The sequence below is a fragment of the Pinus tabuliformis genome, chromosome 8 (assembly GCF_031772625.1).
Source record: "Pinus tabuliformis cultivar Carrire ecotype Pingquan chromosome 8, CPIR1, whole genome shotgun sequence".
NCBI lineage: Eukaryota > Viridiplantae > Streptophyta > Pinopsida > Pinales > Pinaceae > Pinus > Pinus tabuliformis.
Genome location: NC_142294.1, coordinates 2,077,220,485 through 2,077,247,797, shown reverse-complemented (window position 1 = coordinate 2,077,247,797; position 27,313 = coordinate 2,077,220,485). Strand labels below are relative to the sequence as shown.

General features: G+C 39.3%; 1 protein-coding gene across 1 annotated transcript in view; it reads left to right on the top strand.

Annotated features, from left to right (window-relative positions):
* The window catches only part of LOC149244814 (uncharacterized), a 42,933-nt gene extending 16,512 nt beyond the window's left edge, over positions 1-26,421 (top strand). The window contains exon 3 of the mRNA XM_089371646.1: positions 26,363-26,421. Within this exon, the coding sequence (XP_089227772.1) occupies positions 26,363-26,421 (59 nt within the window). The remainder of the gene's footprint in view (positions 1-26,362) is intronic.
* Positions 26,422-27,313: the final 892 nt, after the last annotated feature.

Here is a 27,313-nt window from a genome sequence, read left to right as displayed (position 1 = left end):
TGCGCGACAACAACATGAAAAGTATGTTCATCCCCAATCCTGGCACATGCAGCACATTTGTGGCACGGAACTGCTCTCCCGATTCTGTCTGAAAAACTATGGTACCCTTTCCTACTAGAGTACACTTTGCCTTGTTCCCCATGGTGATCTGAAAGTTCATCTTCTCTTCTCGATATTCTGAGAAACACTCCCTGATTCCCGTCATATGCCACGAGGCTCCATTGTCTATATACCATACTTCTGATGATGCAACACTAGTCATGCACACCACTTCTTCTTCCAACCTGGAAGCCAACATAGAGAAATCGAAATCTCTCTCTCTTGTGCAATCTTCTAAAAATCTGCGTGAGTCCCCTGAGGTGGATGCCTTTGCATCGTGGTCTCGACCCATAACTGATTTTCCCTTTCTGTCTTTGATTAATTGCCCTGCTACCATGTGAAAATTCTGTCATTGCAGCAACTAATTACTTTTCCTACTTATTTCATCATAATTTATTCATGAAATTACTTCAACAAATATTAAAATAAATACTGCTGCAAATAACATCGTAACACAGAAACAAAAAAATATGCACACATTGACACAGTTATTTTGGACTAATGTCCCCGGAAAAACCCAATGTGGGAAAATCGGTGCAGCAAGGGAGGATTTTATTATTTAGCAATTGTCTTGTACAACAGGGTGCCAAACTGGCTTACCCACAGAAAGGCAAACTTCCAGCACTTTCCTAAACCCAGCGTAGGCCCTACTAACCTCTGCTACAGCCTAAAACCCTCTGCGTCAGCCTGAAACCCTCTGTGTCAGCCTACTGAGGCTCTGCGCAGCCTCTCTGGGCTTCTGCGTCACTCCTGCAGCCTTTGCGTGGATGACGCAAGCCCTTCTGGCTCTGCGCAATCTCTGTTATCTCTGCGTGGCTTCCTCTGGCTCTGTGTCTGCCTCTTCTGCGCTGATCTCCTGTCTCTCTATTCCATACTTGCTGCCTCCTGACTACTCTCCAGACCACTAGTTCAATTTCTCAGCAAACCCCGCTCCAGAAATTGAACTCACTGGTCTCCCTTAGTGTGTTCTCCAAGTGCCCCTTAAGCCTGCTCTTATACTTTTTCTGTTGACATCTCAACGGCCGAGATTAAGTCATTAATCAACGGCTAAGATTAGATCTAGCTTGATCCATGTCTTTTTGGACCATTCTAACACAGATTCATATCAATACACATTAATATTTTATTCTCCCTAAGTTTCCACTTAGGGACTCCATCAAAAATATTAATTATTTTAATATCTCCTGATCTGTTTAGAATCTGCCCAAACCCTTTCTAGATATTGGAGATCTCATGTGCCCCAACCTCTCCACCAAATTTCGTGGCTAGAGCACATCCGATGCTACCCCAAATCAACATTGTCAGTTACAGCCTAATCACACAAGTTTGCAGAATTTTAATAAGGGCCGGATGTAAAGGCTGTTTAAGGCTGGTATCAACTTAGTGTAATGCCTTAGCCACGAAATTGGTTGAGATCTATGACAGCTGCTACACTTAGCTAGCTGGATTGACAACCCATAACCATTCCGGACTGTCAGGCATTGTCCTAACTGCTGGAAGCTGTACTCAGTAAGGAATGGGAACTCAAAATAGTATGCTGCACTCTGGATCCTGCTTGGACCTTCGCACAGGCCTCGTGGGCCGTGTATTGCCTTGTAGGCTGTCCCTTCAAGCCCTGAATATGTAAGAATTAGGCTGAAATATGTGCTGGTGAGAAGGTAAAGTGAAGAGAAATTACCAAATTTGATTTTTGCAACTCTGGGTTTGGAAATGTTAGCCTCTAGTACTCTTGGCTGTCTTTTCCACTTCCCAAGAAGCCAACTTCCACGTCTAGAAATTGATTTCTTCTTCATATATGAAACATACAAAACAAAGCAAAATGATACGTACAGGTTCATGACTAGCTGCTGTTTCAGCTGTGAACAAAGTAGGAACTGAATTAGGAGTATGACCTTAATGATTACCAGACACTAGAACTCGGTACTTGAAGGATCTTATTGAAAGTTACCATCGTACTAGGGAGGCCTAGAAAAAGGGAAATTGACTGTTTTCTGTACAAACCAATTATTGTAGCTTATTGTAATTCTGCTGACATCTGTGATGAGAGTAACTGATTATGGATCCGCCTTGGTATTTCTTTGTATAGGTATTCTGTTAGAATAGATGCTCCTAGTAAATAATCTATGCCCTCTTCAATGACAGTGAAAAATTGAAAATGAAATAGGACTCTATTGCCACTAGTATTTAGTAAGGTCTGTACATATTTTCATGTTTCATTCATGCTGGAATGATGGATACATCAGAGCATATACTGAACGACGTTGATTAGGATATGCTGTAAATAATGTACTATTGGCTGCATCCCTGCCATTTCCTTACCTGAGTGTGTATATATATGTGTGTGTGTGTGTGTGTTAAGAGAGCATTACCTGCCCTGAAACTCGAACTGACTATTGTTGACACACAAATGGTAACTGCAACTAAGGTCCATTACATTGATGCCTTGATAGGGAGTTGGGCAGGGTAGACTAACTTGCATGGTATTGACCTTGTGGTAGCCTTGGTATAATTTACAGTTACCCTCATTGCTCTAACTCAAAGAGCGATCCGTATTCATGGTTGTAAGTGTAAGAAGTTGGATCTGTAGCACTGTTTAGACTTGGTAGGTTGAAAGTTTACCCAGCAGTTGAGTAATCGGTTGTTATTACTCTGGATGGTGGTTCAAGCTTCCATAGTTAATCTTTAGTAAACCACGAGTTTTCCATTCTAGCAGGTTCCACCAGATTATATTGTAACAACACTGCAGCAGTAATTGTTTGAACTTTGCACTCTTGTGTGACAAGTCAACTCTCCATGGAGGTCGTCCACGATATTCTGAAACACCCATCATCTCCTTGTCCTCATCACAACCACTTTGATTGTATGCATATTCTTAAAGTTCCATTCCTGCAATTGCTTGCTGGAGAGATGGGACAAATGAAGACTAACTTCACATTCTCCGTTGTGGACTATTCGTGATAATGTCCAAGGTCAGCATATCTGACTGACAAAACAGTAAGGAGCACACTTTGCATGTTGAGACTCTTCACATATACCAAATTCAAAACTCAGATCAGCCCTCAAAACAATTCTAAATATACTAAGATTCAATTCAAGCCCATGAAGTTGAACCCGCCAAGACTACATGATGTTTGTTTCTTGAACCATTAGATGCATAAATTGCCTAGAGGTCTTATGAAGCTGTTTCTTAATGACCGAGCTGCATGTCAACATACCATGTGGTCTCCCAATTGGCTCTTTGAGCTTGCAGGTAACATGACTATTGCCATGACTAACAAGCATAAATATATGTGTGTACTAGAATTTGAAAGAAAGCTTAGGAAGATGTTGATCTGACAATAACCCTATCGATGTGTGAACAGCCAAGTAGGCTGGATGAGTTCATGAAAAGGAGGAATACTAGAAAAAGAATCAGTAACTAATGTTTGATTATACTTAAAGGAGATCTGTTAACTCTTACCTTATTGGTTATGTATTGAATACATGGTTATGCTGATTCATATATGAAAATGCCTTTTCCACTAAGAGGTTTTTCACGTTATGCAATGAGGTAAAGACACGCAAGTGGAGCAAGTGCTCTGGACTCCTATTGTGTATCAGGTGGAACTTGAACAGATTTTTGGATTCCTGATTCTTTTGCGAACAGACGGAGGCACTGGGAAGACCCGTGTGCCATGAATTGTTTTGGGTGGAGGCAAGATAGCCTCTAGATTCCCAATGATAAAATCTCTATCGAAAAAAGACTACCTGGTTGACAGTGTCCATCATCGCGAATGGACATATATATATATATATATAATCATCATTGGGTGGAGGTATGAGCCTTGAGATTCCCTTGTTAATGATTTAGGGTGGAGTATGAGCCTCTGGATTCCCTTGATGATGATTTAGGGTGGAGGTATGAGCCTCTGGATTGCCTTGGTGTTGATTAGGGTGGAGGTATCAGCCTTGTTAACACTCAAACCAGCAGGGGACCTAAAAGGGGTTCCTAAGAGGGCAATTGCTAGGTTAAGGGCAATAGTGGAGGCTTAGCCCACTATCACCACAGCTAAGTCTCCCTACTCTTGACAGACTTTCACCAATGGGAGGAGTCTCGGTAGTATAGGGATCACTTGTAAAGTATATGTCAATGGATAGCTGGAAATTGACCCTGGAATCCCTCTCCCAAAGATGGAGTGAAGAATGGAACTTGCTTGCTCTTTAAGCAAGGGACTTGGTCCTCCAGAGGTAAGGGGTGAGGATTGGAGGGTTGAGGGAGAAGGAATAGGCTTATAGACGAGGTTATCAATCCATATAATCCTTGGGAAACTTGGATTCCCAAATGGTCCTTGACAAATAATCTTTATTGAGATGTGGGACCACACGGGGCCAAGTGGACCCAGTCCAGGTTCAGAGATGGAAAGTAGCAACCAATGATGTTCCTATCCTGGACAAGGTGAAAAAAAAAGGACCAAACAAGAATATTTACTTCAAAAGGTTAAATTGATCTTGTTGAGGTCTAGCTATAGGGATGCCTAGCAAAATTCGATCCTAGAGCTAGGGCTTGGGATTCCCGAAGATTCCATCGTTAGAATCGCCTCAATTTGGAGCAGAGGGAGGGGACCCACCAGCGTAGTGGCCTGTAGGAGATTGAAAATTTTCCTTAGATCAATTGTCAGTAAATTGATGCCCTAGGTGACTAATGGGACTAGACCTAGGGAAAAAGGGGAAAATGGTAAAAAGAGGGTTAAAATAGTCACCCTTTTTAGGGATCAGTGCCTAATTCACTTGGGGATATGGATTCAAGGATGATGATGAGTAAGAACTTGGTTTCTTGATCAACGTGGCTCAGAAAGACAACTGCATCCGATGCTGAGAGAAAGATAAGAAAAGTGACCTTCAAGAATTTATACTTCAAAGCAAATGATGCAAGGTTATCGATACAAATACTCTCTACGAAATTTCATTCATATAATGTTGGCCCATAGATTAAATTAGCTAAAACATGCTTAATTCCACATTCCAATTATGCAACAACTAGCCCTAATTTTAGGAGTATGCAACAACAAGAATAACAACGTCAACATTTATTTACACCATTATAGAATATATCCAACCAGCATTTCGTTTGCAAGACAAAGCTCCATGACAAGAAAAATAGCCCAAATCCATACGTCAAAATTCATCCATCTGCAAAAAATATCCTCCAAGGAAAAAATTTGAAGTTCTCTATGATTAGAGAGATCCCAAGTCAAGTGATGATCCAAATGAATGTATCTGACATCAACATATAGCCTCTTGAGGAGTTCGAATTAGCCTATGGGCCTACATTAGCCCCTAATGATAAAATAATGTGCAAATAAAACCCCTATTGGTGACAAGCCCACCAAACTAGCTCACAAGTGTAAAAATAAGCCTCACAAGGGGCCAAATAATAATATGTACATGTCGTAGGGCCCTCCAAAGGCATAATAATATCCAGAAGTGCCATATTGAGGAATAAATTCCTTGGAATATGATGGACAAGGGGGTGGCCCCTTGTTCTCCAAGTAGTAGACATGTGGTGCTCCCAGTGGGTCTGAGGGCACATAAATGACCCCATGGGTCTCCATATGAATTGGAGATGCCTGTAGATCCTCTGCAAGGATCCAAGTGGTGGAATGAATGTTGCCACACCATCGTACAAGTCCTGGGACACCTGCCAAGAGTGTGGGGCTCCTATGGGGGCATGTTGGGCATAATGTACCAAGCATATCACCATCATCCCAAAAGTGGATCACTAGTAATATTTGAGCATCGATGAATATCCGTGGTGCATTGTTTGTTGTTGTGGAGGCCAATGGCTCTCTATGCACACCCTACATGTGCAAATGTAGACCTCTGGGGGTTAGGATCCCATATAGGGAGACCAAACCCAAATGGAAACCACCTGTAATCCTGCATAAGATCCAATGCATCCCCTAGGCTTCCAGTACAACCAGTCATTAAAATAATCAGGGAAAAGAGCTTGCAAATCATGGATAACAACGTGGGCAATTCATAACGGCAAGCCCTTCTGTAGTGGGCTTTGGCATGTGCTAGTGTCTCCAAGCTCCAAAGGGGGTTAGCCAAGTACCTTATTAGGTGGTTTTAGCCCTTGAAGGGGATAGTATGTCCAAGGTACATCCTTCTAATGGGGGTGGCAAGTGACAAAAAAGTGGAATGAGGGGTAATCCTGGGCCACATAGTGGGGCATAGGGGTAGCTAGATAAGGGGAAGCCCACACCTGGGTATGTAATGTGTAGGGGGGAGCAATCGTGGTACATGAGGTACCCCAACCTTGATTTTTCCACCCTTCTTTATATTCCTTTTTCCTTTTATGAATTTCTTTAATTAACTACTCGGGGCTCAAAGGACAAGAGCATGATATGTAAGCTATAGTTGTAATTACCCCCTTTTAGTTAGGGCAGTTCATTGCCCTCCAAAGGTTGGGACAATCACGGGTTCCTAAATGATAAAGGAGGCTCATCTAGGGCCTATGGAACCAAGGTGATGGCCATGGATTGGGGTAGAGCTCATGCATTTGCTTTTGCCCATGTGTTGATTATTTTGTCATGGCCATGTTTTTCATTTTGTGGTACAATTTGTTCTTAAATGTGGCCAATTATGCTTTTTCTTTTTCTTCTAATTGCTTCAACCCCCGAGGCATCATTCTAGACCTGACCCAAGGTGGGGACAAGGGGATAGGGAGGCTAGCCCTATGTGGACCCAAAATAGGAATGTGGACCTAGGTGGGAGAAATGTTGAATGGGTTATAGTGAGTGGAAAGGGAGTAACATGTGCGGGTAAAGGAGCGGGACCACACACCCAAAGTCCGGTCTTCCCAAGTAATACCACCCTAGAACCAAATGGTCAATAGAGGAGATCCCATGGGACTATGATCAAGGGTAACAACCAAAAGAGATCAAGGGGACAAGAGCATAAATTAAGCCCACTATTTCCGCCAAATTCCCCCATTTGTCCATACCCAAAAGTATCCATGATAAGTAAACCCAATACTCAATTACCAAATGACGAGACATACCTTTAGATTTGGTAGGCTCATCTTCAAACATACAATCAATACAAGCGAGTGAGGGACCACATGGCTGGCTCAGGGGGAAGAGAAATGGCACAACGAGCTAGTAGGAGGCATCAAGGGAAAATTGTATGTCGGCTGAGGCTCATCATGGAGAAAAATTTCTCCTAGGGATATCACCCACAAAGTGGTGGGTAGCAAGCCTTTGGATTCCCTTGTTGTGGAGTTGAGGGTGGAGGCATGCGCCGCTAGATTCCTTTGCTACTGACTAAAGGTGGAGGTGGTGTTGAAGAATGTAACTATTGTCAGTGTTCTTAATTGAATTCGAGTCATGTATTTATATAAAGAAAGAAAAGATAATTTTTTTATTGACTTATTATAGCATGGGTTTCATGCTTGGGTCAATGGTCAATAGGTCAAAGCACCCATTGAGTGCTATAGGATTTTTGTTTAAGTCAAAGTCAAATTTATTATGTAAGAAACCCTTCTTGGGTTCATGACGTCAAAGATAAAAATCTATTTTTTCATGTGGAAAACCTTCTCCATCAAGTCACCTTGCAAGTCGGCCTTGTTACTACTCAAATTATCAAGGGACCTAAAGGGCAAATGCTAAACCAAGGACAACAAATGGAAACTTAGCCCACTGTCACCTCAGGTACAGGTCCCTATTATTTACGAACTTTCACCAATGGAAGGAGACGTGATATATTATGGAGTCACCAATGAAGGATAAATCAATAAGTGGGTATGGTGTGACCCAAATGATCCATTTCCAGAAGAGTTTGAAGGATAGAGCTTGCTTGCTTTCTATGCAAGGTACAATGTCTTCTAGGAGAAGGATGGGAGGATTTGTGGGTTAGGTTTGGGGAATGTGACTTGTGAAAGAGTTTCACAATCCCTAAAATCCTTATTGAAATTGGTATCCCAGATGGTTCTTGAAGAATTGCCCTTTCAAAGGAACGGGACCAGGTGGACCCAGTGTAGGTTAGGAGGAAAGCGTTTAGCAACCAATGATGTTCTTAACCTAGACAAGGTAGGGGAAAGGATCAAAGAAAGAGTATTCACTTAAAGGTGTTGAATTGACCCTATAAGGTACTAGCCTTGGGGATGCTAGGACAAATTTTGATCTTGGAGCTAGGGCTTGGCTTTTCTCACAACTCCACTATTGGAATGGCCTCAAATTTGGAGGAGGTCTTAAGGAGACACCAGCGCAAGAGAGGCTATGAGATCCAACTTTTTGGAGGGATAGTTCACCAGAAAAATGATGCCCTAGGCAATCCAATTTGGCTAGACCTAGGAAAAGGTGATAAAAAGTTGAGTTTAGGTGACCACCTCTTGGTAGATCAGTGCCTTAGTCTTGGGAGAATGGGGTCTATGAAAAATATGAGTGAGGACCTTTGGTTCTTAGTCAAAGAGGCCTCAATACTACTTCGCTAGCCTTCTAGGTTAATGAGAAGCAATCTTGTAGCTTTTATACTTCGATGTACAAAAGGTGATGGCTTATCAAGATAAATTCACTGATATTATTATCCCTAGGAGATTTTATTCACATTACATAGCCTATACATTGAGAGATGCTATATAGAGACAAAATTTGACAATTTAAGCAGTAAATGCATGCAACAATTAGACCTAAAAATAGCGAAAATCCGAGTCCAATGTATATGACAAAGTAAAACAAGAATGACATTAAAATCATGTACTTACATGTAATAGAACATATCCAACCATCCACAATTTGACAATAGAGAAGCTCCAAGATAAGATAGACCAAATCCACAAATCAAAATTCATCCATAAAGCTCTAATTCATCCTCTAAGAAAAATTCAAAAATTCTCAAGAGAGAGAAGAGATCCAAACCAAAGTGATGATGAGAAAATGAACTCACCCCACGCTTGATTTGGGGTAGCATCGGATGTGCTCTAAGCCTCAAATTTTGTAGGGAGGCTTCGGCACATGTATTCCAAAGAACCCAAAAAGAGTTTTGAGAAGTTCCACCCAGAGACAATTTTATTAAAATAATTAATATTTTTTAATGGGACCCTAAGTCTAAACATAGGAAATTAAAAATATTAATGGGTATTAATCTAATTATGGATGTAACTTCATGAAGAAGACGAGGATCAAGCTAAAATGATCTTAGCCATTGATTAGTTTTTAATATGGGTCGTTGAATGTCAACGAGAAAATTATTTAAGGGAGCTTGAGAGTCATTTGGAAAATACACAAAGAGAGTTCAGAGAATCGATTTTCTAAAGCAGTGCGTGTTGATTTTGGATAGCATCGAATGTGCTCTAGCTCCAAAATTTTGTGGAGAGGCTAGAATACATGAGATCTCCAAGACCCAGAAATCGTTTGGAGAAATTCTACCCAGATGAGGAATTATTAAAATAATTAATATTTTTAATGGATTCCTAAGTCTAAACTTAGGAAAATAAAAATATTAATGGGTATTAATAAAGATAAGGGTGAGAAGCTTCTAAGAGACGAGGATCAAGTCTGCTTTAATCTTAGTCGTTGATTAGAGACCTAATCTCAGTCGTTGATTCATCAATAGGAAAAGTATAAGAGAAGACTTCAGGAACATTTGGAGACACACCAGCGAATACTCAGTATCCCAAGGAAAACCGATTCTCAAAGAGAAGGAGATCGATTTTAGAAGGAGAGTTACAGGCTGGAAGAAGAGGAGGGCATCAGCAGCAACCAGTGACTGAGGACGAGGTGACGCAGAGGTACTGAGAGACAACGTAGAGGGAAGGCACAATCCAGGAGGCACAATCCTCACGCAGGCTGATGCAAAGGGACGCAAAACCACGCAGAGTGACGCAGAGCTGGGAGAAGGGTCTCCAGGGTGTCAGAAAGTTTCCAAGAAAGGGATGAACCTTGTCTCAGGTGTTTTCTCTCAGTAGTGTCTCAGTTTCTCTGTAAAATCATTCCTTGTAAAAGTGATTGTTGCTGAAGATTAATAAAACCCTCATCTGCTGCACCAGTTTTCCCACATTGTGTTTTTTCGGGGACAATTGTCCAAAAACAACTGTGTTTATGTGATTGGTTCTTATGATTGTTATTTTCTGTATGAAATTATGTGATAACTGCAGTAGAATTTATTTTAATATTTGTTGAAGGGATTTCGTAAATAACTTATTGTGAGAAATAAGTAGGTGAAATAAATCAGTTACTGCAGTAGAATTTCGAGTTAGAAATTTTCACATGGTATCAGAGCAGAGATCCGACAACAGGAGAGAAGAATCGGCTATGGGTCAGGAGCATGATGCAGAGGCATCAACTCAGAGGGACTCACGCAGATTTCCAGAAAAAGAAGAAAGCACGAGGAACATGGATCACGATTATTCTATGTTAGCTTCCAGATTGGAAGAAGAAGTCGCTTGCCTAGCAAGTTGTGCCTCCTCTGAGGTTTGGTATATAGATAGTGAAGCTTCCTGGCATATGATAGGAATGAATGTTTTTCAAATTATTAGGAAGAAAGGATGAATTTTCAAATCACCATGGGAAATAAGGCAAAGTGTACCCCCATAGGAAGAGGTATTGTAGTCTTTCAAACCGAAGCATGAGCGCAGCTTCGAGCAACCAATGCACTGCATGTGCCAGGATTGGGGATGAACTTACTCTCTGTATCTCAACTTCAAAACAAGGGCTATGACGTTTTCTTCATTAAAGAGAAAGTATATGTCAAACACCCGAGTTGGAAAAAGAAGGCCCAGAATGAAATCAGAAGTAGCAGGTTGTATAGATTACATCTAGAATCTCCAATGGCACTGATAGGCAGCAATGGAGATAAAGATTTGAATGAACTATGGCACAGGAGGATGGGACACTTACACCATGGGGTTTTGAGAATTCTCTGGAAAACAATATCAAGAGTTCCAGAATTAAGTACCGAACAAGCTGATGTATGCAGAGGGTGCGTCCTAGGCAAGTATGCCAAAGCAGCGTTTTCCAGAAGTAATAATAGGGATCAGAGTGTTCTAGGATTGGTACACTCAGAAATCTGCGAACCCATGTCCACAAAATCTCTTAGTGGTGTTGAATACTTCGTCACCTTCATCGATGACCATTCCAAGAAGACTTGGATCTACTTTTTGAAAACCAAGGATGAGGTTTTTGGTCGATTCAAAGAGTTCAAGGCTCTAGTACAAAATCTAACAGCAAAGAAGATAATGGTGTTGCGCTCAGACAATGGTGGAGAGTGCGTTGAAAAGGACTTCACCGATTTTTGCCCTAGGGAAGGCATCAGAAGAGAGTGGATAGCTCCCTACAATCCGGAGCGGAATGGAGTAGTAGAAACAAAAAACAGGGCTATTGTGGAAGTAGCTAGGGCGATGTTGTATGATCATGATATGCCCAAATTCCTGTGGGCAGAAGCATGCAGCACGACAGTTTATGTCCAGAATAGGACTCCTCACAGGGCATTGGGCAAGATCACTCTAGAAGTGTCTTTACCACGAAGACACCTAAAGTCAGTCATTTCAGGATATTTGGGAGTTTGGCGTATTGCCGTATACCCGAAGAAAAGAGAAAGAAATTAGATCAAACTACTAAGAAGTTGTGGGATATAGCGATAATCCTAAGGCATATAGAGTCTATCTTCCAGGGAGTAGGAAAGTAGTAGTTCGGCGAGATGTAAAGTTCATGGAGGACAAAGCTTTCAGGAAATCCTGAGAAATGACTTCCGAGGAACCGTCAAAAGACGATCCGTTGGTCCAACCACTTCGACCAACAAAAACTAGTACCAGCAACTCTCCTAAAGGCAAAGCTTCAGAACAAGAGGAATCTCAGGAAGAGGAAGAGTCAATAGATGTACCCACTACCAATGGAAGAATGAGTCGGGAACTCCGACATATTCTACGGGATGCAGAGGACTTCATTAATGCACCCAAGAATGATAAAAGGGAGCGCAGACAGCCAGACAGATACCAAGCCTTAGTAGCTCAGGTTGAGGAATCCTCTAGTTTTCAGGAGGTCGTTCATCATCAACTATGGGTAGATGCTATGCTGGAGGAATACTATTCTATAATGGTCAATGATGTCTAGGAAGTGGGACCTAGGCCTCATGACAGGTCAGTGGTAGGTTTGAGATGGATCTACAAAGTCAAATATGTTGCAGACGACAATGTGGCGAAATACAAAGCCAGGTTTGTGGCTAAAGGGTATGCTCAGAAGGAAGGGATAGACTACGAAGAAACCTTCGCCCCAGTAGCCAAGTATGCTTCTATTAGAACCATGATATTCCTTGAAGCACAAATGGGGTGGGAGATTCACCAGATGGAAATCAAGACGGCGTTCTTGAACAGGGTGATAGAAGAAGTATACATTGAACAGCCAGAGCGTTTTGAGACACATTAGAAGAAATCTCATGTATGCAGATTAAAGAAAGCCTTGTATGGGCTTAAACAGGCACCTAGAGCATGGTACGATCGAATTGATGGCTACTTGCAGAAGATGGGGTTCATCAAGAGTGATGCAGATCCTCATCTCTACTATCTTGTCGTAGAGAATGAGCCTCTAATACTAGTGTTATATGTGGATGATCTTTTCCTAACAGAATCATCCAGACTCATCAAAGACTGCAAGAAGAACCTAGCCACAAAATTCGTCATGAAGAATTTGGGACAAATGCATTATTTCTTGGGGTTGGAAGTTTGGCGGCAGAAGAGTGAGATCTTCCTTGGACAAGGGAGATATGCTACAGAGATCTTGAAGAGATTCAAGATGCAAGACTGTAGACCTATGGCTACTCCAATGATCACCAACTGGAAGAAGGTTGATGCATCAAAAGATAAAGACATTGATCCCACCTTGTAGAGGCGGCTTATAGGATCCCTGATGTATCTGGTCAATACCAGGCCAGACATTTGTTACACTATCAACACCCTCAGTCAGTTCATGGTGGAACCCAAGAGGGCGCACTTGGCAGCAGCCAAACATGTCCTCAAGTATATACAAGAAACAACCAAGCATGGACTATTGTACACCCAAGGCAATGACATCAGGTTGAGTGGGTTCATTGATGCAAATTGGGGTTAGAAGTTCAATAGATTAGAAAAGTACAACTGGGAACCGTTTCAACATTTGATCAAGAATGACCTCCTAGTGTAGTGGAAAACAGAAATCCATGGGTTTAAGCTCAACTGAAACAGAACATATGGCAACTAGCACAGCTTTGTGCGAAGCCATATGGCTTACAAATTGCTTGTGAACCTATTCAAGAGAAGGATGTAAGCGACTAGGATTTTGTGTGATAATCAAAGTTGCATCAAGATTTCTAAGAATCTAGTATTTCATGATTGGTCGAAGCACATTGATATTAGGTGTCACCTTGTCAAATACTATGTCAAACGAGGGGCAGTATAGTTGAGGTACACTCTTACAGGAGAACAGGTGGCAGACATCCTCACCAAGGCTCTAGGAAAAACAAAGTTTGTTTATTTCAGGGAGAAGATGGGGAAGGTGAAGAATCCATTTCAGTAGCAGAAATGGATAAGTATCGGGAGTTGCAGTACACCAGTTAGCAGTGGCAATGCTATGGGCAGCATGATGCAGCATTTTGAGATGGAGCTGCAGTACAGATGTAGCAGTGGTAGTGGCAGTGTCATGGGCAACAGTACAAGAAATAACAGCAGTGGATGTGGGGCAGCAGGCCAAGCATCAACACAGAGGACCGATGCGGAGGATTAGTGTGATGCTTCTATGGCGAAACATTGCTAGAGCACATTCCTCGCTAAGAGAGAGTGTTGATTTTGGTTAGCATCGGATGTGCTCTAGCCTTGAAATTTGGTGGAGAGGTTAAGGAATATGAGATCTCCAAGACCCAGAAATCATTTAGAGAAATTCCACTCGGATGAGGAGTTATTAAAATAATTAATATTTTTAATGGGTTTTGTTGTCACAAAAAATGTCTAGGCACCATGACAACGCTCAGATTGGGGGTTGTCACTCTGATCCCCAATCTCTGCGTTTAAGTTGTCTCCCTAAAGCAGACTAAGGGGGGAGACCCTATGGAAAAATGGAATGAAGAAGAACTAGTTGGGAACCAACCAGTTCGGGAGACACAGTGAGGCTATCAAGTACTTGATTAAGATTCAGCAAGACCCAGGATTTGATTAGATTTTAAATGATTAATACCAATGCCTTATGGAGTCAACGATCTTGCTAGGGAAATGAAGACCAAGTAATCGATTAGCGACTGCTGCTTAGATGAATGTCTATCTTATATGAAATGCAGACCCTAAACTAATGTGCGATGAAAGAATCTTGGTTGATTTTAGTTAAATGCCTACTTAGATTGTGAGTTCTTCAATCCTTTCTGTGTTCAGCCTGATTTCGTGGTAATTGGAAAAGAGAAGGTTAGAAGAAGCACACAAGGGTATGATTAACGGTACCTCTCTTGAACTTCTAACATACCCGATGCCTTCAGCGCTGCAGAGAGTTGTGGCTCTGACGACTGCAAGGTCACTGTTTTAAGTACTATTAAAAAAGGCTTCTGAAGAAAGAGGGATGGAGATCTATCTGTCTATCGACCAAGCTTATGTTTGGAAGTAAATTTTATTTATGCAAACTAACTTATATGCAAATGCACCGAAAGATGAGATGAAGTTAGACTCGAGGATGAGGAAACACTTGCATTGCTAAAGCCTTCAATTACCCAAATGAGATGTTCACTTTATTAGATGAAGACTTAAATGATAAACTCTTGAAGATATTACAATTAAAAGACCAACTTATTTCAAATCTTCTTGATACAATTTAGCTCAAAAGAACAAAAACTACTTTGTAATTCGATACCAATGTCAACAAATGCTCAAAGTATGCATAGCTTAGGAAACAAAGATACATGATCTATTGTAATTCCACAACAAGATTCTTTAACGATCACTTGAAAACATTTGTAAAATGTCTAGCATGTAAAAAGCATTAAATAATCCAAGCAATGATGATAGATAGATGCAAGATATTCAACAGGTGCACAATGTCTTAGCAATTAAATTTTAAGAGATTCAAATATTTTAAACCACAACAAAATTTAAATGCTAACCGATTTAGATCCTAGAATTTAAATGATTGTGTTTAGTGACCGAAATCTAGGAAATTTACCACTTTCCTATAGTTAATCTTTGTATATGAAAATTTAAGCACATTTAACTATAGAGAAAAAGAAATGATGATACCACAAAATTCTCCTTTAGATTTTATCATTGACAAATTTGATTAGTCTTTAGGAAATCTATTAGATGTGTTAAGCAAGACTAAATGTGACCAAAATAAATCGAAAAAGATTTAATAGTTTTTTAAATTTTTTAAATGGGCCAGAGGCCACATAAAAAAAAAATTAAAACCTTTAAATGTGAAATTTATTTCGATTTAAAACTTTAGGATATCTCAAAATCACTTTAAAAATGAAAGTGAAGCTCCTTCCTTTTTTATTTTTTAGTTTTTTATGTTTAAAACTTTTTTAAAATTATTTAGATTTTTTAGGACTTTTTAAATTTTAGAATTTTAAATCAAAAAAAATGAAATGAAAACAAATAAAGTCAAAATATAAAAGGATCAAAACAAAATGGTACTGATAAAAAAAAATTACAAGCCAAACAAATAATCAAGAAGTTGAAAGCCAATACAAAACCAAAAAATCGAAGCCTAAAAATGGAATTTAAACAAACAAACAAAAAAAAAAACAAAAAAAAAATCAAATTGAAATCGAATTTTTTTTTCTCCTAAAACAAAAAAAAAAACTAAAAAAAAAAATTGAAACTAAAAAATCATAGATCAAAAATGCATAAAATCTACACTATCCTATGTAACGCAACAAATGCACACAATTAAAAAAAAAAGGAAACTCAAATGAAATTGCAGTATGCAGGTTCAACGGCTGGCTAGAGGACGCAGTCGGATAGAGGATGGACGAACAACAAAGGCGTTGCGTGAGGGGGATGAGGACTGTGTGCAGGTTTGGCAACAGACGTGGATGAGCGAGGGTTGCAGCGATGGGCGAGGGCTTGCTTTGCAGGCAGTGAGGAGCTCAAGGATGTTGGAGCATTAAAGAGATATTAGCAACAAAAAAATCGAAGTGTTTGTTGTGCGTGCAAGTCTTGGAGTGATGGGGAGAGAAGACACGTGAAGGAGAAAGGCTGCGTGGATAGGAGGTAGCCGCAGGAGAAGAGGTCGGAAGGGAGAAGTCTGTGGATAAGCAGCGAGGTCACACGCAGCAGGAGAGACGCGTGGACAGCGAGGAGGGAAAGTCGAGAAATGAGGGAATACTTAGGTTTTGTGAAGAGCTGGACGGATGATCGATGTTTCTGGCAGCGAGGGTTTGAAGAAATGCACGCAGGAGGAAGGATCTAAAGTCTCCAGGAAACCCCAGGATGCAGACAAAATCAAAATTTTCGACCTCAGGCACAGAGAAATTCGAAAAACCAAGCAGCAAATAGATAACCCCTTAAAAAAAATTAAAATTTTAATTAAAATTTTGAAACCAATGCTTTAGATTTATTTGAATGAAAACCCTCAAAACTTTCCCCAGAAAATACTTGAAAAACCCTTGGACTGCAAAAATAATACCCCTGCAAAAGCTGGTTTTGAGGCTAGATCTTACCCTCCCAGGCCTAGATCTGGCTTCAGAATCAAACTTCACCTTCAGATCTGCAACCTATTCCTGAAAACACAAACACCCAAAACCCGGATATGCAAAAAGAAATGAATGAAACCCCAGAAACCCTAGTTAGAGAATTAAAACTAAAATTACAGATCTATGCACAGGGACAGTAGATGTATCAGATCTGGTGAATGTGAGTCCAACTCCGCTCCCAGATCTGATAATCTAAGGCTCTTAAAAGCCAAATTTATCAATTTAGCACAGAAAATTTTTGAAAATTTTAAATTTAAATAGAGTTGCTTCGCCCAAGACCCTTCATGCATCACCAAATAAAATTTCTTATGATAAGCCCGGGATCCAATCAAGTTGGGCTCTTCAGAAAATACGAATCAGGAGTTCGTTGGTCTAACTAAAAACTTCCCTGAACGCTCGATGATCTAAAAATCAAGAATTCCCTGCACAACTCAATTCAACCATTAACGTAGAGCGAGAAAATGACAATAAAATTCATATTTAATAGAGATACCTGCTATTATACTCAAAACTTAAATTATCATTCAAACCCCGGTGATTGAGCAAGAAACCTGTGCTCAAATCACTCTTCAGAAAGCTATCATCAATGGCTAAAAGGAAAACTATGCATGAAAATAACACATCTTACAACATTTCCACGCAAAGTAACACCAGCATGAATTAACTCCAAAGCCTTTCTTTATTGATCATAGAAAAAAGATTAGAAGAGAGCTTTCACTTAGCACACGACTCAGAGATCGAATGATCTCAACTGACAACTGACCTTTTATTTAAAGATAAATCTTTCAACGGCTAGTTCAAGTGATCATTGTCAAAGTGATCTTGACCGTTGATGAGAACCAAAATTTCTTTTAATCTCATCCGTCAAAATTTTAAATATTGAGGAAATTTCGAATTTTTCAATTAAATGCATTTTAATTAATTCAAATATTAAATTTTTGAATTAATTTCCTCAAAATTTTGACTTTCACTTAACCCCAGGGACCAAAGGCATAAAATTTAGCAAAATAATCAATTAACCTTAGTCTTTGGACCTCTTAAAATTTAATTTTTTTAAAGGACCCACAAATTTTGCCTCTGGAAAATTTAAATTTACCTAGGGCCTATAATTAATTAAATTCCTAGGTTAGGATTTTAATTAATTTTGTCCAGAAAATTTAATTAATTAACCTATGAGGGGATAAATTATTTTTTTAACCTTCAAGACACTTTAAATCATGATTTTTTACATCTCAAGGGGGGAAACCCATCTGAAATAGACCATCACAGACTACCCATTTCTGCGACACAAATATAATCTAGCAGACTAAGCAATTTGTAATAAAATAACCTAACCAAATAGTTAAGATTATTTCCAAATCACTTTTACATAGACTCAATCTATAACACTAGGACTCGCCTAAGATCCTGGTGACAAAATTCATTTCGGCTTTGGGGTAAGGCTGAAGGAAAACTCTGCTGACCATCCAAGAATGGATCGCTGAGACAAAAAATCTCCCAGAATGTAGATTGTTACCAGAAAAATAGGTTTACCTAGGCAATTACATACATGACACAGATCTATTGAGATTATTTACATCACATATATGCAGAATGGGTTTACATTATAACATGACAATCAAGCTGATGATGATAGCTGGACGACACAGACACATCGATCAGGTGCTATCCCTTTTGCGAAAAAATGGGGTGTACTACTATGGGTCATTGACACATAGTGATCAACATCTGGCTCTACTTGGGGACACGTTGCTGCACTGTAGGAATGTGAGAATCCAGAATCTGCGTCCATGCAACACACAATATAACATAAGTAGCTTCCCTTCAAAAATCATCATATAACATTAAGCACAAGAAAGATATAAGCGCTTCATTTATTAACTATTTAGTAACATGAAAAGTAAATCTAATCCTAAAACAAAAATGAAATGCTGAAATAACAAGGTGTAGGGTTAGAAATACAATATAGAGGATGCCCCATGGCATCAGATGTCATCTTTGAAGAATAGCTTGAGCATTTGACCATTTGTAGGTAAGTCAAGTGGTTCACCATCCAATCTGCTCAAGTGGAATGAATTTGGCCCAGCAATGTTTCGAATAATGTATGGTCCTAGCCACAAACTGTCAAATTTCTTATGTTTTCCTGGCTTTTCATTCTTGCGATCCCAAAGGAATAGCATATCTCCAACCTGCAAAGATCTAGATCGAGATGATTTATCAAAGCTTATCTTAATGTTAGATTGACTTTTACATATATTATCAAACGCTATCGTACGAGTTTCATCCAACTCCACAATTTGATCAATTCTATTTTGAACAACATCTTTATTAGTGGAAAAATGTTGAAGGAGTTGATAAGCTGGCAATTTCAGGTGCACAGGTAAAGTTACATCCAAGCCATAAACTAATTCAAAGGGACTTTTACCAATAGCTTTCTTTTTAGTAATCCTATCTGCCCATAAAGCATACTTGATTTTGCTATCCCAAGATCGCTTATTATCTCCTACTATCTTTTTGATAATGGTTATGAGATTTTTATTACTTGATTCAGCAAGTCCATTACCCTGAGGATAGTAATTTGATGAATGAGATAAAACAATGCCATACTTGAAACAAAAAGATGAAAATTCTAAAGAACTAAAAGCCTTGGTATTATCAGTAGTGATTGTAGCAGGAACACCAAATATAGTAATGATATTATTTTCAATGAAATCCATAATGACCTTTTCAATGGCATTCTTAGCAGGGATGGCTTCAATCCATTTAGTGAAATAATCGATAGCAATCAAAATCCATGAGTAGCCATTGCTAGAATTTTCATGAAACTTCCCAATGAAGTCCAGACCCCAATGTTGAAAAGGTGCCTCCACAACCATAGGTTGCAAGGGTAGGGCTGCAAGCTTCTGTTTCCTAGTGAACAGTTGGCAGGCTTGACAACTTCTAACAAACTTATGCACATCAGAAAAAATCGAAGGCCAATAATAACCAACTCTCAGAATTTTGTGGGCAGTAGTTCTAGTAGCATAATGACCACCACAAAACCCCAAATGAAACTCAAAAACTAACTTCTTGGACTCAATTTCATCAACACACCTAACTACTATGCAGTCAGGATTTCTCCATCCAAGGCCATCCTTCCTGAGGCAATACTTAGTGGTTTTTAATCTAAGAGCCCTTCTCTTATGAGCGACTATATGGTTAGGACATGTAAAATTAAACAAGTAATAAATAATGTCCTTGTACCACTCATGCTCTCCTAATCTTTGCAGCTCAGGTGAAGATGAATCGTTAAGACAAATCAAATCAAGAGCTTTTTCATTACCTTCAGTCATCATTTGAGCCAAGCCTTGGCCTTTGACTAATTTGGTGGGTCTAATCTCTAAGTCATATTCTTGTATTTTAGTGACCCACCTAGCACAAGTCCCTAAGCAATCAGCTTGACTTAATATATCTTTAACTGCAGAATGTGGGACAAAAGGAATAAGCCACATAAGTCTTGAAATGCTCAAGAGATTTGACTAAGGCATAGGCTTGCTTTTCCATGGTATTGTATTTTAATTCAAAATTTTGAAGCGCTCAACTCATGACCATCCTTATTTTTCTGTAATAAGACACCGGCAATGGTATCTTCAAAAGTGAAAGAGAAAATCATGAAATCCTTGAGTAATCAGAGCTAACTAAAACAAGGGCTTTTGCAATGGCACCCTTGATTTCCTAAAAAGCCTTTTTGCCATCTTCTTTCCAAACAAATTTTACTTCTTTTTTCAGAAGACTGTGAATAAGCTTAGCTACTTACGCATAAATTTGGAATAAATCTTTTAAGAAAAATTGTTTTTCCAAGAAAAGACTGAAGGGATTTAAGATTATGGGGAAGAGGAATCAATCTTGATTCCATCTTTTGGATTGCCTCAACTCTTTCAGGATCAATCTTGATTCCATCTTTAGAAATGATGTGACCAAGTAATTTCCCTTCAGTTACTCCAAAAACAGACTTAGCCGGATTTAAAGAAATCTCGTACTCTCTACATTTATCAAAAACTTGCCTAAGATGACTTATATGACTAATACCATCCTTAGAAAAAACAGTAAGATCATCCTGATAAATTTCGATAAACTTCCCAATTAAACCCTTGAAGGCATAATCCATAGCCCTTTGAAATGTAGCCCCAGCATTGGTTAATCCAAACGGCATTCTAATATATTCGAAAGTACCCCATGGTGTGGTGAATGTAGTTTTGTGACGATCCTCCTTCTTAACCCATACCTGATTATATCCAGAAAAAACATCTAGCAATGACATCATTCCAGAACCAGTTACTCTTTGCAACATAGTCTCCATGTTCGGCAAAGGGTAATTATCTTTCTTACATGCTAGATTAAGGTTCCAAAATCGACACAAAGTCTTATTGTACCATTCTTTTTCCTAACAATCACTAGGTTGGAACACCATGTTGAATGCCTCGTTTGAGCAATAATTCCTGCTGCAAGCATCTTTGAAAGCTCTTTTTGAACCAAGGGGGCTAACTTATGATTTATCTGCCTAAGCTTTTGACAAAAGGGTTTAGCATTTTCATCTTTCAAAGGGATAGTGTGCTCCATGACATCTTCCCTATAACCTTTTAATTCATCATAAGAAAATGCTAAAACATCTTGATATTCACGAAGTAAATTGGTTAACTATTTTCTTTCTTCAACATTAGTACCCTTGCCAATTTTGATAATCTTTGGATCCCTAGAAGTACCAATGTTTACCTCGATGTATTTGCCTGGATCAATTTTATATTCCTCTTTCATCTTTGTGGCATCATGCCGATCAAAGTGTTGTTCTAAAGAAACTACATTCCTAGGAGTAGGATTTATGATATCTTCATATCATCAGATCCAAACTCCTTAGAATCTATCTGAAAATTTTCAAACTCATCCAAATTATCAAGAAAACAAATCACTTGTTTCTTGTCATCAAGGACTTGCCAATGCTCCGAGTTATCTGGAACAGTAGGCCTAAATATAACTTCCATTTTTATCTTATCCTTAATTAGCCCATCAGATAACAACAAAGTAGAAGCAGCTACAGCAAGCTCATCTACCAAACTATTCTGCGCTCTTGGGATAGCCTCAAAGTCAAGGGCATCAAAGTATTCCATAGTATCCCATACAGCGTTTCGATAATTCTTTAACCTTTGATTTTTACATGTAAATTTATTTTTAATCTGCATGATTATTAAGTCATAATCCCCCTTGATGCTAAGCAACTTAACTCTTAAAGCCTTTGCCAACTCAATACCCAACAACAAAGCTTCATATTCAGCAACGTTGTTGGTTGCTTCAAATTCCAACTGACAGGCAAACTTGAAAATATGACCAAGGGGTGATTTTAATACTACTCTTGCACCTTTACCGTGCCTAATCATGCACCATCAAAATACATGTACCAAAATTTATCCTTGAGATCCCCAATTTTTTTATCAACCTAATCATCGGGAAGAACTATGGAATTAGACAGGATAGCATAATTCCCAATGTCAAATTGTTCTTTAATTATCTCATTATGAGGTCTCTTAGGATATTCAACATGGAATCTTCTCTCAGGCTCTCTATTTAGTCTCACAAAACCATCACCTCTAGGAGAAGGAATCATAGCATATGACCAATTCATTTGAATACTTCCTCCTAGATTAGAGGCCCATTTTCTAGATAAAAGCATACCCCAAGCATCAGGCACATCAACAACAACAATGTCCATAGAAATCATAATGTCAGGGTAAACTGATAAATGAACCTGTTAATCCTTGATCAAACCGTGAACTTCAATCTTCTTAGAATCCATGGCACATATATTGTAGTAAGGCCTAGAAACTCTTAAATTAAGTTGTTCCATGATCCTCTTGGTCATAACACAAGCTGACGCACCAGAATCCAGCATGCAATTATTCAATTTATATCCATTAACCATCAAAGTAATAAAGAAAGGTTGATGATCCTTGTTATCTGAATCTAAACTTTGCAAATATATAGGAGCATCCTGATAATCAACCTCTGGTACCTTCAGTTGAGAAACATTCACTTGAGGAGCTTCAATAGCTTTTAGTAACTTAGCCCCTTGGAAAGGAATCTTTGCAATCTCGGCGACAGGAAACCAGATTTTTGCATTATTAAACCAACTTCCCAAATTGACATCTAATCCAGAGTTTGAATCCGGGTTAAAAATTCGAGGGGGAATTTGATTCCCGCTTTGATCTTTATTCCTTCTTTGATAAGTTAAACCCTTATCTTTAGCAATTTCCATGATTTGCTCTAGAGAAAGCTTCTCACCATATAATTTAACCATCATATCATCTTTATTCTCAAAATTATTTATACTAAAAGCCGATGTGGGAGGCATAACATCTCGATTGTTTTCCTTAACTTCCATCCAGTCTTTCATAGACAAAGAAAACTCTTTACCCACTACATTTATTTGATTACCTGCCCCAAACATTCCATTATCCAAAATCCTTCTAACTATGGGGCAAGTAGCCTCCTCATGAAGAGCATCACAAGCCCGACAATAAGGCGGGGCATCATCGACCAAATTAGTATTTTCAAGCGAATTAGGTGGTCTTTGCTCACTAGATTGACCTTTCTTCTGCCAATTGTTATTTCGAATATTATTATTATTATTTCTAGGCTAGAAATTTTGCGTTTGAGCTCTTTCCATTTGGACCAACCTATTTTGCAAAGTAGCTATTTCCTTAGCATGGTTAGAGGTTAATTTCGCTTGGTTAATCTCCATGCTTTCAATTTTTTGCAGTAATTTCTGAACAAGGTCGTTATCAGATTCTTGAACCTCTTTTCCTTTAGGTTCTTTCAATTTCGTTGAAGCCCTATCAAAACCTGGGATTTCAAACTTCCCAGATGCTCCCTTATCTTTTTCACGATCTACTGCTAAAGCTTGACAATCCCTATAATCAGGAAGTTTAGCACGTCTTAACTCATAAGAGGGCTCAGGGCTAAAGGCATCAATATAAAAGTTCTGAAGAGATTTATCAGTAGGTTTATAATCTTGAGGTAATTCCTTAATAATATCATTGAACCTCTTGTTAAATTCTTCTGCGGTCTCATTTTCTCTCTTTTTAATGATACTGATAGCTTTTATGAGATGCCTTCCTTCTCTCTTATCTCCATACTTTTCCTTAAAGGCATTAACAATCGATTGCAAAGAATCAAATGAATTTTGAGGCTTTTCGGTAAACCAATCTAAAGCATCCCCCTCCAAGGTAAGAACAAAAAGGGTCATTTTTACATTTTCATGATTAAAATCAGTGGCCCTTGCATACTTACCCATCCATGAACTAAAAGATTTTAGATGAGACTTAGCACTAACTGCATTATTGCCCTGAAAGAGAGGTATTTTATCCATCCCATGTTTTGGAATATCATTGAGATAACCTTGAACGTTAGCAAAGTTACGAGGGGCGAATATCTCTATGATGTTGTGCTCAACCGGGTTAGTAAAAAGCAAACGGATATCAAAGAGGGCTTCCTGTCTAAGATTAACAAGAAGGGTATGAGAAGAGAGTTTGTGTAATCGTACTCTGAGAGCCCTTTCAGGATCAGGAGCAAGATTAACCAAACTGCTTGGATGTCTTCTAGTATACACTCTTGCTAAAAAGCAAACGGATATCAAAGAGGGCTTCCTGTCTAAGATTAACAAGAAGGGTATGAGAAGAGAGTTTGTGTAATCGTACTCTGAGAGCCCTTTCAGGATCAGGAGCAAGATTAACCAAACTGCTTGGATGTCTTCTAGTATACACTCTTGCAGAAGATAGATGAAGTGGAGTCGCCACCCGGACAAAAAGTCTAACTCAGAATAACCCGAAAGCAAGGAACCAAGGGCAAGAAACTTATCCTGGCAAGAGATGAAAGGATGAGAAGAAAGGAATAAGATGAATGTCGAAGAAACCAAGGACAGAAAGAACTCTATCCCCGGCAACAGCGCCAAAAAATGTCGTCGCACAAATTGTCTAGGCACCGCGACAACGCTCAGATTGGGGGCTGTCACCCTGATCCCCAATCTCTCCATTTAAGTTGTCTCCCTAAAGCAGGCTAAGGGGGGAAGACCTTATGGAAAAATGCAATGAAGAAGAACTCGTTGGGAACCAACCAGTTCAGGAGACACAGCGAGGTGATCAAGTGCCTGAATAAGATTCAGCAAGACCTAGGATTTGATTAGATTTTAAATGATTAATACCAGTGCCTTATGGAGTCAACGATCTTGCTAGGGAAATGAAGACCAAGTAATCGATTAGCGACTGCTGCTTAGATGAATGTCTATCTTATATGAAATGCAAACCCTAAACTAATGTGAGATGCAAGAATCTTGGTTGATTTTAGTTAAATGCCTACTTAGATTGTGAGTTCTTCAATCCTTTCTGTGTTGAGCCTGATTTCGTAGTAATTGGTAGAGAGAAGGTCAGAAGAAGCACACTAGGGTGTGATTAACAATACCTCTCTTGAACTTCTAACATACCCGGTGCCTCCGACGCTATAGAGAGTTGTGGCTCTGACAACTGCAAGGTCGCCATTTTAAGTACTATTAAAAAAGGTTTCTCAAGAAAGACGGATGGAGATCTATCTGTCTATCAACCAAGCTTATTCTTGGAAGTAAATTTTATTTATGCAAAACTAACTTATATGCAAATGCACTGGAAGATGAGATGAAGTTAGACTCGAGGATGGGGAAACACTTGCGTTGCTAAAGCCTTCAATTACCCAAATGAGATGTCACTTTATTAAATGAAGACTTAAATGATAAACTCTTGAAGATATTATAATTAAAACACCAGCTTATTTCAAATCTTCTTGATACAATTTAGCTCAAAGAGAACAAAAACTACTTTGCAATTCGATATCAATGTCAACAAATGCTCAAAGTATGTTTAGCTTAGGAAACAAAGATACACAATCTATTATAATTCCACAACAAGATTCTTTAACAATCACTTGAAAACATTTGTAAAATGTCTAGCATGTAACGAACATTAGATAACCCAAGCAATGATGATAGATAGATGCAAGATATTCAACAGGTGCACAATGTTTTAGCAATTAAATTTTAAGACATTCAAATATTTTAAACAACCACGAAATTTAAATGCTAACCGATTTAGATCCTAGAATTTAAATGATTGTGCTTAGTGACCCAAATCTAGGAAATTTACCACTTTCCTATAGTTAATCTTTATATATGAAAATTTAAGCACATTTAACTATAGAGAAAAAGAAATGTTGATACCACAAAATTCTCCTTTAGATTTTATCCTTGACAAATTTGATTAATCTTTAGGAAAACTTTTTGATGTGCTAAGCAAGACTAAATGTGACCAAAATAAATCGAAAAATACTTAATAATTTTTTAAATTTTTTTAATGGACCAGAGGCCACATAAAAAAAATAAAAATTAAAACCTTTAAATGTGAAATTTATTTCGATTTAAAACTTTAGGATATCTCAAAGTCACATTAAAAATAAAAATGAAGCTCCTTCCTTTTTTATTTTTTATTTTTTAGTTTTTTATGTTTAAAACTTTTTTCCCTGGATGCAGGTGACACGCCAGCAGATAAACAGGAGACACATGCCAGGCATGTGATGCCTCAGGCATAAGGACATTCTCCCCCGTCAGTTCGCCGCCATGGAATATAGGTCGAGGCTCACCGTAAGTCGACATTCAATGCAGCATTCAAGTTGCAGGTCTGTCAGTTATGAGCAGTTATGGCATTCGCGGTTCGAGAATGGGAAGCAGGGTTTAAGAAAGGTGAGGAGGGGGTTCAGCACAAGCAGTTTCATGCTTGGTGTTCGGTCTTCTCTGGTCAGGTGTTGGTATGGTCTCTGGCCCTCCCGGAGGCATTATATCCTGCTCCATTGCATTCTGTATGTAATTCTGGGATTGAAAGACCTCGGTGTGTTTTTCGCCTCTGTTTCTTTTCTCGCCTCCCGCTTGCCTCTCAGCCTTTGCCGCCATCCCATCCCGTTTCGCTCTTCAGCTTCAGTGCGAGGGCAACAATGGTTCGTCCCCGGGAGCGTTTGCTCAGCCGACGAGGAACTACACGAGGAGGCTCCTCTCGGACGCCTGCTGAAGGTTCCCAGTCCTTTTGTTGTCGTTGTCGCTGCCATAGCTTTCCTGCTGCTCATCCTATCCAATCCAGACATTTCATGGACTCTTACAGCCCGGACCAGGACTCAGTCCCTGCACCTGCATTCGGCTCAGCCATTTTTGCCTTCAATAGCTCGATGGATAGACCTCGCATTAATGCCCATGTCTCAGTTCTTTTTCTGGAGGAGGCACAATCCGCCAACGACGAGCACCGCCACCAAGGGATGCAACAGGGTGAAAGGCCAGAATTTGCCCTGGAGGAGGTCCAGGCCTCGCCTAATAAGGAAGCGGCTCAGGCCCCCAGCCGTATTCAACCTCAGGAGGCATCTACGTCCAAACAGGCTGATACCCTCCTTGACCCCTCCCCTTCTGCGGAGGAATTCAGTCGATTCGGGTGGTATC